General features: G+C 39.7%; 2 protein-coding genes across 3 annotated transcripts; one reads left to right on the top strand and one right to left on the bottom strand.

The window, feature by feature from the left end:
* The first annotated feature begins 1110 nt into the window (after positions 1–1110).
* si:dkey-228d14.5 (uncharacterized protein LOC796266 homolog) lies at positions 1111–10176 on the top strand. The gene is made up of 7 exons (XM_061790586.1): positions 1111–1304; positions 2964–3011; positions 3086–3148; positions 3231–3298; positions 4136–4266; positions 6176–6353; positions 7676–10176. Exons 1-7 carry the CDS (start codon positions 1240–1242, stop codon positions 7861–7863), a joined length of 741 nt encoding a protein of 246 aa, XP_061646570.1. The 5' UTR covers positions 1111–1239; the 3' UTR covers positions 7864–10176.
* Positions 9574–17703, bottom strand: eif4e1c (eukaryotic translation initiation factor 4E family member 1c). 2 transcript variants are annotated; one of them, XM_061790587.1, is made up of 7 exons: positions 17557–17702; positions 14645–14727; positions 12775–12870; positions 11886–11949; positions 11679–11792; positions 11039–11178; positions 9574–10541 (listed from the first exon to the last, which is right to left on the bottom strand). In XM_061790587.1, exons 1-7 carry the CDS (start codon positions 17572–17574, stop codon positions 10427–10429), a joined length of 630 nt encoding a protein of 209 aa, XP_061646571.1. In that variant the 5' UTR covers positions 17575–17702; the 3' UTR covers positions 9574–10426. The 2 variants fall into 2 exon arrangements, with proteins under 2 accessions (XP_061646571.1, XP_061646572.1); XM_061790588.1 differs by lacking the exon at positions 12775–12870 and having other exon boundaries at positions 17557–17703.
* Positions 17704–18009: the final 306 nt, after the last annotated feature.

Below are 18009 nucleotides of genomic sequence, written 5' to 3'. Positions count from 1 at the left end.
CTAATGTCAGACATTTTTTTTTACATAATTATGCTCCCTTCTAGGCAAGCTAAGATGATGAACTAGTCAAATGTATACGTTTCGAAATAATTCACAATGTTTTGCCCCATTGGAAATGATCAGAATGTGTTCAGGCAGTGACAATACGAATGCTTGGGGGGAGTGGGTGGGAGTGATCTTTTGTCTCAATTTACCCAAGGTTTGGGGTAAATTGAGACAGAATAGGGAAATCAAGCGGCTAAACTAAATCAGCCTGCAGTAAACTGACCCACTTACTTTTTCCACTTTAAAACGTCATCGTTCATGGATGTATGAATTAGTTAGCTTTGCTACAACAGTTGATTAAGTTGAATGCAAGAAAACATTTACATCGGAAAAAAGTACTGCGAAAAAGCAGCGGTTTTCGTGAATACCGCGGGGATAGGTTCCCCCAAAAAGAAATCTTCCAACTGGTGAATCTGCGGATGCTGAAATGCAAATATGCGCGGGTCCACTGGCCATGAAAATATTGAATCACTCCTAACGTGGAATTCTTCACTGTAGTATTAAGTGTCAAATAAAAACAATTCTACAAAATTCAAATAAAAATAAATTCTTAAGTAACTACTGTGACAAAATGTAGCGGCTATAGAAAATAGGGATGATTTAACTGCATTCCTTTGAATGATCACAGGGGGACAAAATGTACAATATATACATTTTATTGGCCCTTCAATGCAGTGACGTCACGTCAAAACAATGTTTCCACCTCCATGCTTGGCTGTGTGGATGGAATTCTTTGTGTCATACACACATTGGTGAATGACTGTCCTGGAGACCAAAAAAAAAAACTATTTTTTAAAAATTTTGAACAGAAAAAGCCTTTTCGATTCAAGGTGTCTTCAACAAACATTAAAAAAATAATAATAATCTACTTGTATTCATCATGGATTACTATGATCTGGATGCCTGCAATCTATACAGACAATGAACATACCTAAAGATAATTGCTCCCAAGAACATAACGAGACATTGTCCTCAAGAACAAACAGGTTGTCCCACCCATCAAGTTTGTTCTGTCACAAAGCGAGGCGTGACTTACAGGGAGGAGATGAACACATATATAGTGGAAAGGAACCGGAGAGAACACGCTGCAACATCTCGGACTTGATAAGAAGCATGTTGTTATGAGGTTGGGAGCAAGGATATATTAACAGAAGGAAATATACACTCGATATTTTTTTCTCCCCTTTCCAAGACATGTGGCTCTGGATTTTCTTCCCTGTCGCTCTCTCCCTAACATCATTCGTTGGAACGTGGGCAGTGTAAGTAAACGCCACATGTGCGCCTCATTTTATCTGCTTCTTTGAATTGTGATGATTTTCCCGATAACACAAATATTCATGAATATAATATAGCAGGCACTCTATAGAATGGTCAAAATATTAAAATCAAATTTTAAGTTGACCTGCATTTTGTTTCTTGCGTTTAAATTGTATTTTATTTATTTATTTTTTTTTTTACATAATACATTTTGTTCATACTTTAAATCGATGGTATAATGGGAAAAAAATGTTAACCCTTTGTTAGATGAGAGACAGGACTAACAGTTTAAAAAAAAAAACTCTGAGATACACTGAAAACAAGTCCTTAATTTAATCATGTACATCGGTTGCAGATGATTAAAATGTGGTCAACTTTTTTTTTAATTTTTTTTTTTTTTTTTAGGAAAAAAGGTGAAAATGATGTCACTTTACCACATTTGAATCATTAAGTCAATTCAAATGATTTCTTTTTTTCAGTGTACAGTTGAATACAAACGTGCATGCACGGAGACAGTTCAAATACAACCAGGGTGGCGGCTGCTAAGAAGTGCCTTCCTATTTTTTGTTAGCAGTCAAGAGGTAGTTATCTTCTGGCGTCCTCCAAACACATCGAACCGCTTGCTTTGTCTCACTACAATATCTGCGAGACAAACAGACAGGAACAACGTGACCTTTCTTTTTTTTTTTTTTTTTTTTTTATCTTCACGTTAAAGCAGGATTAGGATTAGGATAGTGTTAGAATCAAGACAATAGCATACATACATTTTCTAAGTGCAAAGAAATACTTTTTCCAAGTAAACAATTGTATTCTTGATTTTATTTTACTGTATTTCATGTTAATTTATATTATGTATTTGTTCGCAGCCTATGTTATTGACCTGCACGTGTTAAGGATTTTATTACATTTTTTCTTGCTTTTAAATGCTATTGTTTATATAATGGACATTTTATATACAATTTTTATTAATGTTTTCTTGCTTTAAAATTCAATTGTTAACATAATTGGAATTTTATAGATTTGTATTTAATTATATTTATATATATTGAATATGTATTATATTATATATTTTATTATTATTTAATTGTAATGTATTTCTGGCTTCATTTTCTCTAATTTTCATTTCAATTTTCCATTTTAATAATTATTATTGATTTGTTTATAGCCTACATGGCATGCATCACGGATTTAAATATGTGTATTTTTCTTCCTATATATAAGTCTTTTTGACTTAAAAATGTGTCAAATTTAATCTAAAGTGTTTTTCTTGTATGTTTGCTAAATTCTCTATTATTTCATTTAATTTGATGTTATTTGTTTGTTCACATCGCATATTTTCGACCTACATGAATCAAAATTATTTTTAAATTATTTCTTTTGTGCAGAAATTCTAACCTGTTTAATTTAATTCAACTGTGCATATATTTTCCACTGTATTTTTTTTTTGCTTATTCTTTTATTTGATAGTAATTATTTCCCTGTCTTATTAGCCTTCAAGGATGTAAATATAATTTTTGTCTTGCTTTAAAACTATTTATTTTACCCCCCAGAATTCATTTAATTTAAATGGACATTTTTTTTGTTTGTAATTTTGTGAGGCTTTATTTAATTGTATTTAATTGTATTTTATGTTATTCATGCGTTGTGTTCGTCAATTCCAGATATGGCTTAGCCTACTCCAACCAACATGTGTGCTCGCTCACTGACTGGTGAGTTTGATCTCATTGCTGCCATCATGAACAGTCCAATTATAATAATAATTCTTTACAATGTTCTTTCTCAGGTGGGGGGAGAACTTCTGCACAGTCAATAACACCAAGGACTGCTGCAGGGTTCCCACCATTAGGTAAGAAAATATACAACTAATCACTTTATTGAATTGAGTAGCAGATTTTGAAGTTGTATTAAGACAAAAACAAAATGTGCAGCACAAGCGGAGCCTCCACCCCCGAGAATTCACTTTTCACCGCGACCATCAACGCCGGCTCCTTTCTGTGTGAGTGCACCCGCTCGAGACATGAAGCGATGCTCAGTATCGACTACGGTGCATCTGGAAAGTTTTCATAATGCTTTAATTTTGTTGTGTTATAGCCTTCTTCCAAAACGGATTACATTCATTTCCCCCTCAAAACTCTACATAATTACTCTTTGAAATTCGAGAGCATTTAGAGATTGAAAAACAAATGAAATAATTTTAGAACGAACTATAAAGTACACAGGGAGTCAGCGGAGGGAGGCCAGAATAGGAGTTATGTGCTCCCTCTTACGTGTTCCAGTTGACAGGTAAGTGGCAGCATTTTTGAACCACTTGGAGAACTGGCTGACTCCAAAGGGAAGTGGATTACCATAAGTGAAACGCTAAGTATTTACAACCTTTGTCATGAAGCTCAAAATTGAGCTCAGGGACATCCCGTTTGCACTGCTCATTCTTGAGATCCCAAAAATGGATATTTTTGGGGTGGGCCACAAAGGAGTTTCTTGTGCGCACATGATAGCTACTTTGTGGCTACAAATGAGTATTTTGCGGTCTAATATCAGTATCGCGTGGCCGTAAAGTAGCATTTTGTGTGCATGTTATATCGAATTCTTGGCCACAAATGAGTATTTCGAATTTGGTGTCCATGTTATGCACCTTTGGCATTTTGTGGTCACAGATGAGTATTTTGCATCCACTATTTGGAATTTTGTGGCTGCAAATTAGTATTTAGTGCGCACATTACACCTATTTCATACCCACAATAACATTTTTGTATTTCTGTATGATAAAAAAAATTAAAAAAAAGCTAACCAAAACAAATCCCTGTGTGCTTATATGACCATCTGCTATTTTTAGTTTTCCTCTTCTGCATATTCCACCATGCCCATGTCATGGAGAAAAACGCATGTCACGCCACAATGAGTAGGTTGGCGCTGTTCTTCGGCTTGGTGGCCTCTCTGGGATCGTTTGCCGCCGGAAACTGCAACGTAAGTTCTAGAACGGATGGATGGATGGATGGATGGATAGATAGATAGATAGATAGACAGACTAAAAAAAGCATGTTCAAATGTGGGGCTTCCTGCACTGTTAATAAAAAAAAAAAAATGAAAAAAACGGATCAACCCTGACCTATGTGGCCAGGCTTGCATTGCGTGACATAAATTCCCACCCAACAGTACAAACATTTTTGTATAATCCTTCCCATCCAGATAACAGGGTGTTCCTGGTGTACTTGACGATGTGCATTCTTCTGTCTATTGTATTGTAGAGAATTACTCAGATCGATTTCCTTGTTGACTTCAATGACAAATTATGTAGGAATGTATTTGTGATGGTGGTTAGAGCGTCAGCCTCACAGTTCTGAGGAGCGGGGTTCAATCCCCGGCCCCGCCTGCGTGGAGTTTGCGTGTTCTCCCCCGTGCCTGCGTGGCTTTTCTCCGGGCACTCCGGTTTCCCCCCCGCATCCCAAAAACATGCACGGTAGGTTAATTGACGACTCTAAATTGCCCGTAGGTGTGAATGTGAGTGTGAACGGTTGTTTGTTTGTATGTGCCCTGCGATTGGCTGGCAACCGGTTCAGGGTGTACCCCGCCTCCTGCCCGATGTTAGATGTAATAGGCTCCGGCACGCCCGCGACCCCAGCCACGGGAAGCGGCTCAGAAAATGGATGGATGTATTTGTGACAATATTGAATCATCATGTCGCGTTTTGTAGAGAAGGGCGTGATGTGCTAGTCGCCATTCTTTTAACAATGCAGTATTACAGCAATATAAATCACCAAATTATCAAAATTATAGCAACCACCCATAATTACTGTACGAAGAGCTGATATAACAGCACACAACTGTGTCATGTAACAGTTCAGAATAAATATATATCGAATAAAAGGACAAAAACCTACAACATTTCAGTAAAATACTTCATACTTTGAATTATTAAATGTGTAATATATGTGTTAGAGCGCTCTTAGAACGCTACAGATGAGTTGTTTTTTTTCTAGTTGAAGTTGACCAACCAATAAGAGGATGGAAAAATAGTGACGTCAACGAGGGCCAGCGCACAAATTAGAATTCGATTAGTCAAAGAAACCGTCCAATCCCGAATATACCTAAAATACCTACTAATGAAATATTGTAGCCATTATCACAAAATTTGCATGACTGATTATGCAGTACGTGTATAATAGTATAATAAAAACTATTCACTACTCAGTTAATAATGTAGTAATAACTGATAATGACTGAATGAATAACTGTGGAATAAATATATAGTAATTTAATAATAAAATGTAAAAACATGCATTTAAAAACACTACTACCTTGACATTTTTAATTATATTATATTATATGGTAACAATATAGTCATAATCACTAAATTCACATGAATAACAACAGAGTGCTTGTGTAATAATGAAGTAATAACAATGTAATAACAATAGGTAAAACAAAATCACTGCCCCGGCGTGTTTAGTTATACAGTAATGTAGTAATATAGTTACGATCACTGAATTGACATGAATAACAACAGCATACGTGTTTAATGTAGTGATAACAATGTAATAACTTAGTAATGATTACTACCCACCTGGTCAGTGTTTTCGTCCTCAGGCCAAAACTCTGTGTTGGTGGCATCTTGTTTTTCTTGGTGCCAAAGAACTATGTCGAAGTGAGTCGAGGAGCATCGTGCCGCTATCTTGTGGCATCTGTAGGCAATTATAAACCTTTTTGGGTTGGGGTGTCAATTACATTCTATTGTATTGTATTCTAATAACAGACTATTGGTTTTTGTAATATGGAAATAACACTGTAATAGCATAGTCAAAAGCTCTACGTGCGTTTTTGTAGCTAGTTATTGCTTCCAGTAACATTCGACTATACATTGATTGTCCCCACCTAGCCCAGTTACCTGACCCTGCTGCACCACGTGGGGGCTGGGGTGAGCTTCATGTGCATCTGCTGCTACACGGTCTTGCTCACCGCACTGACGGGTAGATGTCTGCTGACGGGGTACGAGTATTTTCTCTACCCCCTACGCATCATGTTCACAGTGCAACAGACCATCCTCACCCTCTGCTGTATCCTTTTTAATTGTTTATACAGATGATACTAAAAGGCTGGTACGAGGGCTCCCTCTAGTGATATGCGAAAGAATCACTGAATGAAATGTGCAAACTGTGTGTAACGTTACAGCGACCAATATTAGTATTAAATGTACTTTTTTAGAGATTAAAACCTCGAACTGAGCTATTGCACTGCCATGTTTAATTGATGGTGGTACTTGGAGAGCTTAATATTTTTGAGGTGGTACTTTGTGTAAAAAGTTGGAGAAGTACTAGTGTATACTGTGATATAATAGAATGACTTAGGGGTGGTGGAACAGGATGCGTGAGTCCTGACTAACTCTGGTCTTTCGTTTAATGCTGTTGACAAAGTGGGCCTGCCTACAACAGTGGCGCGTAATCCATGCAACGCTCTTCACACACATTGTCTCACCCTGCCTGGGTCACATTTCACCTACAATTATACATACTTGATACAGTACTTTATTGTAGCTGACTTTTTCTAGAAAAAAATGAAATGTTCAGCTTGGAAATATGCAACTTTTTTCTTGACTGTACAGTATATAAGCCTATGAGTTTTTCCCCGATAAAATATACGTTTCCCCCCCCCCCCCCCCCCCCAAAATGACTTTTTCTTCAAAAAGATGATCATTTTTTTCTAAATAAAATTCTTGAAAATATTTTCTTTCTAGAAAGAACTACACGTTTCTCAAAAATATACACATTTTTCAGAAAATTGTTAATTATATAGAAATCCCAAAATATTTTAACTTTTTCTTGACGAAATTATTATTATTTTTTAAATGGCCAACATTTTTGGGGACTTTTCTCCCCATTTTTTTAATTTACAAAAATATTACTTTTTTAAACAAAATATATATTTTTCTCAAACTTTTTCCTAAACAAAAATGATCAGAAACATACATTTAAAAAAAAAACTTTCCCCCCAAAATAAACCTTTTTCTAAACACAATTTGTTTTTGTAAATATGCAGCTTTTTTTTAAATTACTTTTTCTTCAAAAATAAAAAAAAACATACGACTACTCTTGTAAGATCCTGTATATTCTCTCGAAAAATATACATTTGTTCTAAAAAAATTAGTTTTTTTTTTTCTTGAAAATAAAACTTTTGGTTTTGTATTCTCGTAAAATTGTTACAATTTTATAAATACGAAACGTGTTGTTTCGGGATAAGAATTAAAAACTAAATGTGAAGATACAGTACGTACTTCCTTATCACACAATCACTGTAACATTAAGTATGGCAACAATGCTGTGAGTTTGCCTTAAATCCCAATCTTAAATCCTGTCAACCCTTAACCCGAATTCCCCCTCAGACGCTTTTTGCTTCAGCCACCATGACTACTACAACGTTCACCTGTCGGCCGTATTCGAGTGGATCCTCAGTGCCAACCTGGAGCTTTTCGAGCTCAGCTACGTTGTGGAGTTCAGCTTCTTCTCCTCCTACATGCTGTCAAATCTGTACAGCCATCGCGAAGAGGAGAGGCCCTTCATGTTGGCCTGACATGCGTACACTTTGACTTACAGGAAGGCTACCCGGCTCCAGCCGGAGAACGGGTATGCCGGGACTATGAATATGATGTGAGGATTTTCTGATGACTGACCGTTGATGACGATATTTATTCATGCCTGAGCTATCATTGTGAAGATGACTCATGACTGGGATGTGCAGTACATTGAATTGACGCTTTTAATACCTCGGATGCCAAAGATAACAAAAAATCCTGTTGTGCTGGATTACTCGAATGTTGCTCATTGGTGGATGTCGTCACCCCCTGACGAATTTGTGAAGGTGTGGAAAACAAACAGGATGACATTCACATACTGAAACCAAACACCATTTCAAGTTTAGGTGACAGGAAATTGTGACGTACGTAGGTGCTCATTCACTCAGTATGAAGTGTACAGTTGTGCCTTGAGAGTGACCCGGGTTTTTCAAGATACGAGCTGTCGTTCGGCCAATAAAATTGGAGATACGAGCCCTGTATGGTGGCAGTGAATGCAACTTTGGTGTTTGGCGGTTGCGGAGCTATTCTTTAAAAAAAAAAGAGGCTTCAAGCTGTTTAATGACACTCCAAGTTGCCTTAAAATCTGTTAGTTTGATGCTAACATATTATGCAAAACACCATAGATGGGCTACTCAAACTCGCACTGATGTTGCATAGTTATAACCCTTTAAGCAATAGATATTTGAACACAAATGATGGCGCAACGTGTTGACAGATGATATAACAATACCCACAGGGATATAATCTTTATCCTCTGAAAAGAACTATTATTACTGCAGGTTACTGAGAAACTGAAGACCATCTCCATGTACAGTATACTGTACCTATATGTCTGTATTATACTGCCCCCCGGTGGCCAAGGCTTGCAGACCAGAAGGTGCAGCACATACATCGAATTGAAGCAAAAAATGTGGCAAAAAAAAGTGTTTTAATTTCTATACATTCTATTTAATTCATTACTGTAAGTTTTTATAAAGCACAATATCACAGTGATTTTTCTAAAAAAAAAAAAACTACAATTTAGGGGGGAAGCTGGAACAGATTATGGCATTTCCATTCATTTCAAGGAGGAAAGATGATTTGAGTGTCTTTAGTTATGAGCATGGTTCTGAAACAAATGAACTCATACTTCAAGGTACCACTGTATACACTAATGTGGTTGAACTTCACCGGGCAATCATATATGCGTTGCAAATCGCATACCAACGCTAATCTGTACGTCCCAACAACACTCAGTGCAGCTCTGCCTACCTTTTGGCTTTGACATGATAGTACCCGTGTACAGAAAACAATTTGCGCATTTATTCATTATCTTATATCTGCATCTACCTATATCCAATTTAAGATTGTACTAGTAGGCCAAAAGTGGTAATAGTAATGGGGGAAGAAAAAAAAAAAAGATTACTTGCAAGACAGTTGTTCTGCTAGTGCACTTAATTGTCATACTAGTGAGTACGAAGTGTGGACCTTAAACTGGATATCAATATTGAATAAATGCTCAAATAATTGACAAAATGACAAAAATGCGAGTTGGCCCACTCTAGTTCTCAGTGGTTCGCTTAATCTGGTGAGAAAAAATAAATAATCTAATTCAAGACACCAAGTATAAACAAAATGTTTGAAACTGAAAATGTCAAATTTAATGTAAATTTGAATGTATTTTGTGTCACTTTTGAGATGTCTACGGTTACGACAAAGACAACAGCTGCAGCAGCCTGTGGATTTAATGCAAAGCACTTAACCTTTACTTGAAAGAAGGTAAAATACATCCAGGCAGAAAAGATAATATACACTATGTAAAAAAAAAAACAACAAAAAAGAACAATCATTCCACAATGAATATCATCTTTTAAAGTTGGAACAATAGCGATAGGGAGTGTGTTGTTATCTACATTTTGTTAGCAAGAGAACAGTGAAAGCACAACAAAAGTTGGGTCAGTATCTTTACTGTATGGTACACTGTAAAAAAAAAATCTCATCGAGAACGCAGTAGTCCACATTGTCCAAAAAAAAAAAAAAAAAGTCATTCAACCTCAACTGCAAGGCATACATTATAAATAAATGTAAAGAGGGCAAAGGGGGAAGAAATAAAAAACAACAAAAACAAAATACTACAAGCAATAATCCACAATTCCAGCATGGCTGAAACAATAAGTGGCCTTAAAAATCTAAACCACTGGGGAGCGTGGCCACAGTTTTTTTTTTTTTAGTTATTTATTTTTAATAAACTTTTAAGATATTGTAGATTCTTCAAGACGGCGTGCCGGCCCATTGTGTAACACTTGAGAGAATAAATCAAGTTAAAACTGTTCTTGAACCATCTCATTTGTACACCTTTTAAATCCTCCAACAGTTATTTTTGCCCAGCTACAAACCGTAACTCATTGAACTTGAGCGGTGGTGCGGTGGTGCGTTGCCCCCCCAGTGAAAGAGTACAACACTACGGTAGTTGAATCCAACTCAAAAATGTTAACATGATGATGATAATGATTTGGGCTTGCGATTGTTGTTAAAATCTAAACGCAGCCAGTTGAAATGTCAACGTTGAGGTCGGGTCTTTCAAACGGAGTACATGTTCTTGGTGGTGGAGCCGCTCTTGCTGGACGTGTCGTCGTGCGACTGGTAGCCCAGCATGGCTTTGCAGGGGATGCTCAGAAGGTCCTTGTAAATTTGCCTGAAGGCGGAGAAAACTCTACAGTGAACCCTCGCATATTCACAGTTAGGAATTCGGAGTTTCAATTTCAGACGCGTGTTATTTAGACTAGTATTCTGGCTAATACTACTGATGAGCCTCATGTGAAGGTGGTTTGTTTGTGTTGAATATTAACTACTGGATGAATGAAGTGGCTAACGTAACATGGGTTCATACTTGTGTACACGCATGGTGTTGATGCTTTGTAAACCTCTCAATTTTAAGTTGTTTGCCACCATCTTGTGGCATCTATATCAGAATCTAAATCATATTTATTGGCCAAGTATGTTGGAAAAACAAGACATTTGTCTATGGTAGCTGGAGGATGTAAAAAAATAAATAAAAGAAAAAAAAGAAAAGAAAAAAAAAACGCCTTTTCGCGGATTTTGCCTTTTCATGGGTAGGGCTCAATCCATATCCCCCGCTTTACATTACATATTGGGCTTTTGGGTGTAACGTGCTGCTTGTGCAAAGCTTACCCTATCGTGATGATGGCGTCCCTGTTTTGGCAGTTGCTGGTCCAGATGGCTATTTTGTCCGCTTTGTGTCTGACGTTGACCACGGCTCCGCACACGTCATCGCTCGCCTCGTCGAACGACTCGCCCACCAAACACAGGAGCTGTGAAAACAAACAAACAAACAAAACACACGGTCACATACACTACAAACATCAGCTAGTGGCGACAAATTTGTTTTTGCTTTGTGTTGCCAGCAAACACAAGTGAGCTTCAGAAACTCCACCGAGAGATGGCAGCAGCAAACGTCAGGTTATTATTGTCTGTTTTTATACAATTTCAATGCTGTAAAGTGCCATTTTTCTCATCAAAAACCATCTGTTGTTCATCATCAAATTTACATGTAGTATTATACTGTCCCATGCTGGACAAGGCACACACACCAGACACACAATGACCACTGAATTAATGCATGAAATCATGATGCGCATTTAAAAAAAATTATTCTTTACATTTAATTTATAGAGCGCTATTTTTCTTTTTTAAAGAACATTTTGTTGGTGTGCTTTTTCAGAGGGCTGGACCGGATTAATGGCAATTGGTAACGATCTGAGACACGAGTAAGACAAGGTACCGACCGCCGTGTAACACCGCGTGCCCTCACCGTCTCCATCCAGTAGCGATCGAGGTCGTTGTGCCGCTGGACTTTGTTGAGGGTCATCAGCCAACGCCCCCCCAGTTTGTTGCGGTCGTCCTCCCACATGGGCTTAATGCCATCCTGGAACACAAAACACACGTGTCTTTACAGCCATCAAAAGCAGTGTATTTGTGAGCTTGTTGGTTAGAGGTGAGCGCGGGAGGAGAGAAGTACCTTGAATAAGCAATAGTCACAGCCAACAACGAGCTTGCTGGGCTGCTGTATGTGGTTGTACAATCTGAAAGAAGCACACAACGGGGTAAGAAAGAAGCAATACTCTTTGATGGGCACACCAATAAAACAACAGGAACACGATGTTCATGTTTGGTAGCATAGCATTTAGCATACAGTTAAAATACCCCTCATGTAAAAAAAAAATATATATATACGGTAGTATTAGGAGAAGCTCAGAGTACTACTCTTTGAATAACGGCTGTATACTACTAAAACGGCTGTATAATACTAAAAGTAAAACGTTACTCAGAACTGGTCGTGTCCAGTTAACAGTTTTATGGCGGAAAGGAACACATTCAATTTCCATTATTTGCAATGGGAAATGTTTGTGAAAGCAGCATCCTGTCTGGAAGAGCTTGTCTTCATCCATTGGGGTTCCAGCCCTAATTTGGAGGAGGAGGGGGAAAAAAAAAAATGCAAGCTTACAGTAAAATGTGTAGAAAATACTGTATTTCTTGTAGCGTCTGTGTACATCCATACGCCTTTATGAGGCGGGGCCTGGTAAAGTGGTGGCATGTGATGTCAGTGAGTCTGCGTGTGAGTCTCAGGCGTGAGCGCTGGCTGTCAGCAGCTTCTATGAGAGTGTGCTTCATTGTTTTACTGTTCTGTCATTCAATAAGCGACCGTGGCTCTCTTTTCCCACATGCGAGGGTATTACATACTGTAAACCCCCTCCCCCCCCCCCCCAATAAAGAAAATGCTTAAAGATGCAAAATTGTGGGAGTGTGAATGATAACCTGCGATATAGTGTGGGAACGCTACACTTTACAATTCCAGGTAGGACGGTGATTGAAATGCTGATCTGAGTGCACACGAAAAGAACACTCACGCCCAAAAGTCTTCCACTGTGTCAAATCTGGAAATGAGACGCAAATTCTCTGTCCAGGTTTTACTCTTGTCATTTTTGAAATACCACAGGGCCCATCTGAGGAGAGGGGAAACAACAACAAACAGTCAGCTTTCACACAGTCGCGGCAAATAACTTTTGGATGAATTAACGAAGTATTTAATGGGCGGACACGCTCTCTTATACTCTCAGTATGAGAACAGCGGCATTTGACAATCGAGTTCCCAAGCATCATCGGCAGCTGATAAGTGCAATAAACGGGGGATGGAGCGGAAGACGACAACGCTGCCAGCTTGCATACGAATGCCAGGGAAGAGAGGAAAAGTGCAGCACAAGTGCAGCCTTTGTTTATGGCCACTGAGGTGATTCTTTCATTTGTTTGGACAGTGGGCAGGGCCAGCAGGGGCAATGTGAGGCCATTAGCCGAACTCTGTGACCCACCCCCCCTTGCTACATTTATCCCACCCACCAGCACCAGCGCACAACCCAGCCCTAGCACTCACCCAAGCCATAAACCCTGATAGGGTATACGTCTGTTTATACCCTGCGTCAGTGGGTCAGGAGTTGAGACGCGCATTGTTCACCGTACTAACACAAGGCAGGACCACCAAACAGGAGATAGGCTGGACAAGCGGAACACTCTAGAAGCCACTTACCAAGAGAACTATTCACATCCACCCATTTTCTGAGCCGCTTATCCTCACAAGGGTCGCGGAAGCGCCGGAGCCAATCCCAGCTATCATCGGGCAGGAGGCGGGGCACACGCTGAACTGGTTGGCAGCCAATCGCAGGGCACATAGAAACAAACAACAATTCGCAGTAACATTCACACCTACGGGCAATTTAGAGTCTTCAATGAACCTACCATGCATGTTTTTGGGATGTGGGGGGAAACCGGAGTGCCCGGAGAAAACCCACGCAGGCACGGGGAGAACATGCAAAGTCCACACAGGAGGGGCCGGGGACTGAACCCCGGTCCTCAGAACTGTGAGGCAGACGCTCTAACCAGTCACTCACCGTGCCACGAACACAAACAACAACATTCATGAATAGGTCAGGAGTAGGGCGACGGGGGGAGTAACTCGGATGAATCTGTCTCTGCCTCGAAGCGCCGCCTACACCATATTCCCTGCACATCCACGTCCTGTGTCTGAACCCTGCCCGCTCAGAGTGCTCACTCGCTAGCCTCGAGAGCTCCGACGTCAACTCTCGAGGTGGACTTAGGCTATGTTCACGCTGCAGAGCATGATGCCCAATTCAGAGTTTTTGTTCAATCAGACCTTTTTATGTAGTCATTCACAATTCAAAAGGCATTTCTGACAGGATTTTCGACAGTCGATATAACACAAAAGTGTTCCCCAAAAAGGTAAGCCCCCCCCCCCCCCCCCACAAAAAGCTTAATTTCTTCAGAACCCATCGTTCGATTCTCAAAATGATTGGCTCTCGGCCTCATCCTCCGTCTCCCCTTCTTCATATTTTCTGTCAGTCCAGATTGCCCTGTGGCACCATGATGCCCCTGACAGGTTAGACTTGGTACTGCGGCAGATATGGGTCTGTGCTTTCGTGTGCTTTGTTCATCATCTCGAGTACGCCACACACACTTGGCCATGTTTTTTTCGTCACATCTTAAAAATTGGTTACCATGTTAAAAATCAGTAAGTGTACACTCCGCTTGAGACAATGCTGGGACAGAAACGCGCAACCAATAACCTGCTGAGTTGGCGTTTGAAAGTGCACAATGTTGCGGGGCACTATCCTCCTCCACTGGGTTCCGCCAATTATGTCTTCTACCATGTATCTAGTGGAGATAAATTTTAAATGTGCATGCTTTTCGGAAGCACAGTCTTGTCACCTGTTTTGCAAGGGATGTTTGATGTACTGTTCCTGGTTCGCGACTTGGGTGTCAGGTTGCGGCTCTTCAGTTTCGGGTGCCTTCTGCAAGGAGACAAAAGGCAAAACACACCGGCACTCTTACATTTGATTCAATAGAGAGTGTGCTAAGCACTACTTAGTAGCTTTGGAAACATAATAGAGCATAATAAACCCACACCGAGTCGCCCCTTTTTCAGTAGAAAAACCTTGGGTAAAAATAACTAACCTATTTGTGTATTTTTGTCCTCTAAGATGACGCCCAAACAACCTGCAGAGGAGTAGTGTTTTTTTCCCTTAACAGAGTGCTGCGTGGATGGTCTACGACGACGTCTTTACACTTCAAACTGGTCTGTGGTGGAAAACAGAGGGGACCGCGCAACCTAAACAGCGAATGAACCGCTGTATTACCCGTTTCATTGCGTTCACATTTGTTTCCCTTACCACTTATACTCAACATCAATACTGATGACGTAGAACTGTCAATGCCTCTTTACTGTGCTAAATGTATTCCTTACTTGTACCACACCGAAATTTAGGCCACCGGAACGGGCTAAGAATGCATTTTCGGTTTCAGACCCAAAATCATTTTCCACCGAAATAAACCAGTCAAAGCGGGATGTTGTTATGACGCAAGCAAAAACCACGGCCAGCGTGCAGAACTGTACACTATACTGTAAAAAAAAAAAGTTTAAAAAACGGCACCTCCACATTGAATAGTTGCTTGTTGCACGCTATTATGGGCCGCCCCAGCTACCTACGAACTACAGCTAACGCGGCTAAATACGATGTCGAGCCACAGAGGTGAACGTTCGCATCGTGGCCGGTGTCAACGCAGCATCAGTGACTAATCATCACCTCCGTGGCAGCAAATAAGCTACACTTGTGACAAGTACCATTATCATGAAGGGAAGAAGCGTAAATAACCGAAGAAAGACAGGGGCCCCATGCTAAGCTAAGCTACTGTGACATGACGCATAACAAAAAGAAACGAATGGGTAATATAGTCCATTTGCAGCGTTGAAGCGTAGAGTAAACAACTTTGAAGAACAAAATAGCAAGCAAATTAATGTCGAGAGAGAAAACACGGTAATACGCTAGACAGCCACACAGGGGCAGGAAATCGGTGAAGAGTTAGTACGTCACCGGTAGTACGCTACGTCACTTGAAAATGGACCTAAGGTCAAAAGTGCATAAATGTAATACATATTTATAATGTACGCTAACCTTTATTAGTCCCACAATGGGGAAATGTGCATCGTTTCAGCAGCAATAGTGGATACAGGAAATACAAAAATAGCTTGCAAGAAGACATTCGGCTGCCTATGCGTCCACCGTTATAAGGTTGATGGAATAAATACATTACAACAACAAATATTGAAGCCATAATCTATCAACGACTACACGGTAATGATTATTTTGTGCAATTGAAAAGTATTCCGAATCACATCACTTACTGCAATAACTGCTGCGGATTGATATAATTTTTAAAATATGGAAATTCAGACAAATTGTTCTGGAGGTGAATTTCTATAGGCTGGCAGCTCTGCAGTCATAACCACAAATGCAGCTTTACTACTAATAGGCATAGTTTTGTTTTTTTTTTCCCCAGTGTTTTTGCTTTCGGCCTTGGGTTCCTCATTTCCGGTTTTGGTTAATTTTCATTTCGGTGCATATTCCTTACCGTGTATTTTACCTACTTATGGGGTGCTTGTACATTTTCGAATTGAACTTTGCAACATCACATGTCAATTTCTGTTTCGCAAGCTTTCCCATGATACCAACCTTTTTGAAACTAGGATAAAGTTAAGCAAGTGTGAAACAAGGATTTTACCAAACGGCCAGACCTAAAATCTTGATCCCCACTGACTTAGTATAGTAATAACTAGACGGAAGCATTGCCAACGGTTCTACAGTCATACTCAAAATGTATGACAGGAAAGTGATACTGTATGTCACTGGAATGTTCTTTAAAAGATCGGAAAGAGAATGCTAGTATCACGTAAATCAATTCATTTTTGAAATGTTGCACAGACACACACTTAATTCCAAGTTCATCCAGTGAGGTCGGTGGGGAAAGAGCACCAAGCAACAATCTGTGGTGTTCCTTTGAGAACCGGACCAAAATCGTCGTGTGCATCCCTGGTCATAGCCTTAAATGTCAATGCGTGACTTTTAAGACCAGTACATGCTGGTCGAAATGAGGAATAGAAACTGAGGAAGAATAGAAACTGAGAAAGAATAGAAACTGAGAACACACACGGGCGCACAAAGTAACCCAAACCAAAGCCCGCACAGAAGAACAGTTACCATCTATTGACAATTATCTTATTCACAGCGGATTCCAAACGAAATGCAACACTGGCGATTTTTTGCAGTAGGCATTGCTGGAGAAAAATACATTCGTCAAAGCACGACTGTTAACGTTGCTCCCATCTTTCTTTTTGGTTAATTTAGCTTCAGTGCTAGCATGCGCGCGCACACACACACACACACACACACACGTGTCACAAATTTAATTAAGGAGTCAAGACGACGTTCGTTTAAAGGCTCCAATATCATTTAGTAAGGCTTTTATTGATGTATTTATTTATTTGTCTTTTATTACAACGAGTCATTGAATGAGGCGGCGTCCAGGCTGCAGTCAAGCCTCCCTCCCAGCCGACAAAGTGAACCACTTCTTGCTAAACTGCTAACGGCTACCCACGCCAAAAGACCAAGCCACAAGGACTCCTTTGAAAAACACTCGAAGCCGTTTCGACTGTATGCCGCTCAAATACAAAGTCGTCCAACCTAAAGAGATTACGGCCGCTTTTTTTTTTTTGTTTGTTTGGTTTTTTTTTTTCTTGCGGGGCAAACCGGCGGATTTTGTCAGTCAGCTTTCGCTCCCCTTACCGGTTCCGATGTCGCCATCTTGACAGTAGAAATGATCTGCCCGTTAAGTTAAGCCCGCTGCGTCACACCGTAGCTACTCGCTTACGGAAGCCGGTACCGCCCAAACATGGCTGACCGTCACCAGTTTCCCACCGTAGTCAAATCAATAAATGGTCACTCCCTTGACTTATTAACTATAACAAATTGTTATTTTTGTTTGCATTAAAATCACGTGTTATATGTAATAAAGTTCACACAATTTAATAGTGATGAACAATTGATTTTAGTTCCTTCGGTTTTAATGCGGCCACAAAACCTGTTCCTTTATACGGAGTCCATTATTTCTTCAAAAGGTAAAGTAAATGTGGTCATCAGTTCTGGAGTCACACGGCATCAAATTAAGCGTGAGTGACTCATCCTAACACACGAAGAGGACAAAGTCTAAATTCCAAAGCAGTGATTCAAGTGCTAATG

Source organism: Phyllopteryx taeniolatus, chromosome 11, assembly GCF_024500385.1.
Source record: "Phyllopteryx taeniolatus isolate TA_2022b chromosome 11, UOR_Ptae_1.2, whole genome shotgun sequence".
NCBI classification, from domain to species: domain Eukaryota; kingdom Metazoa; phylum Chordata; class Actinopteri; order Syngnathiformes; family Syngnathidae; genus Phyllopteryx; species Phyllopteryx taeniolatus.
The sequence above is the reverse complement of the archived record's forward strand: the minus strand, read 5'-3'. Positions and strand labels throughout refer to the sequence as shown.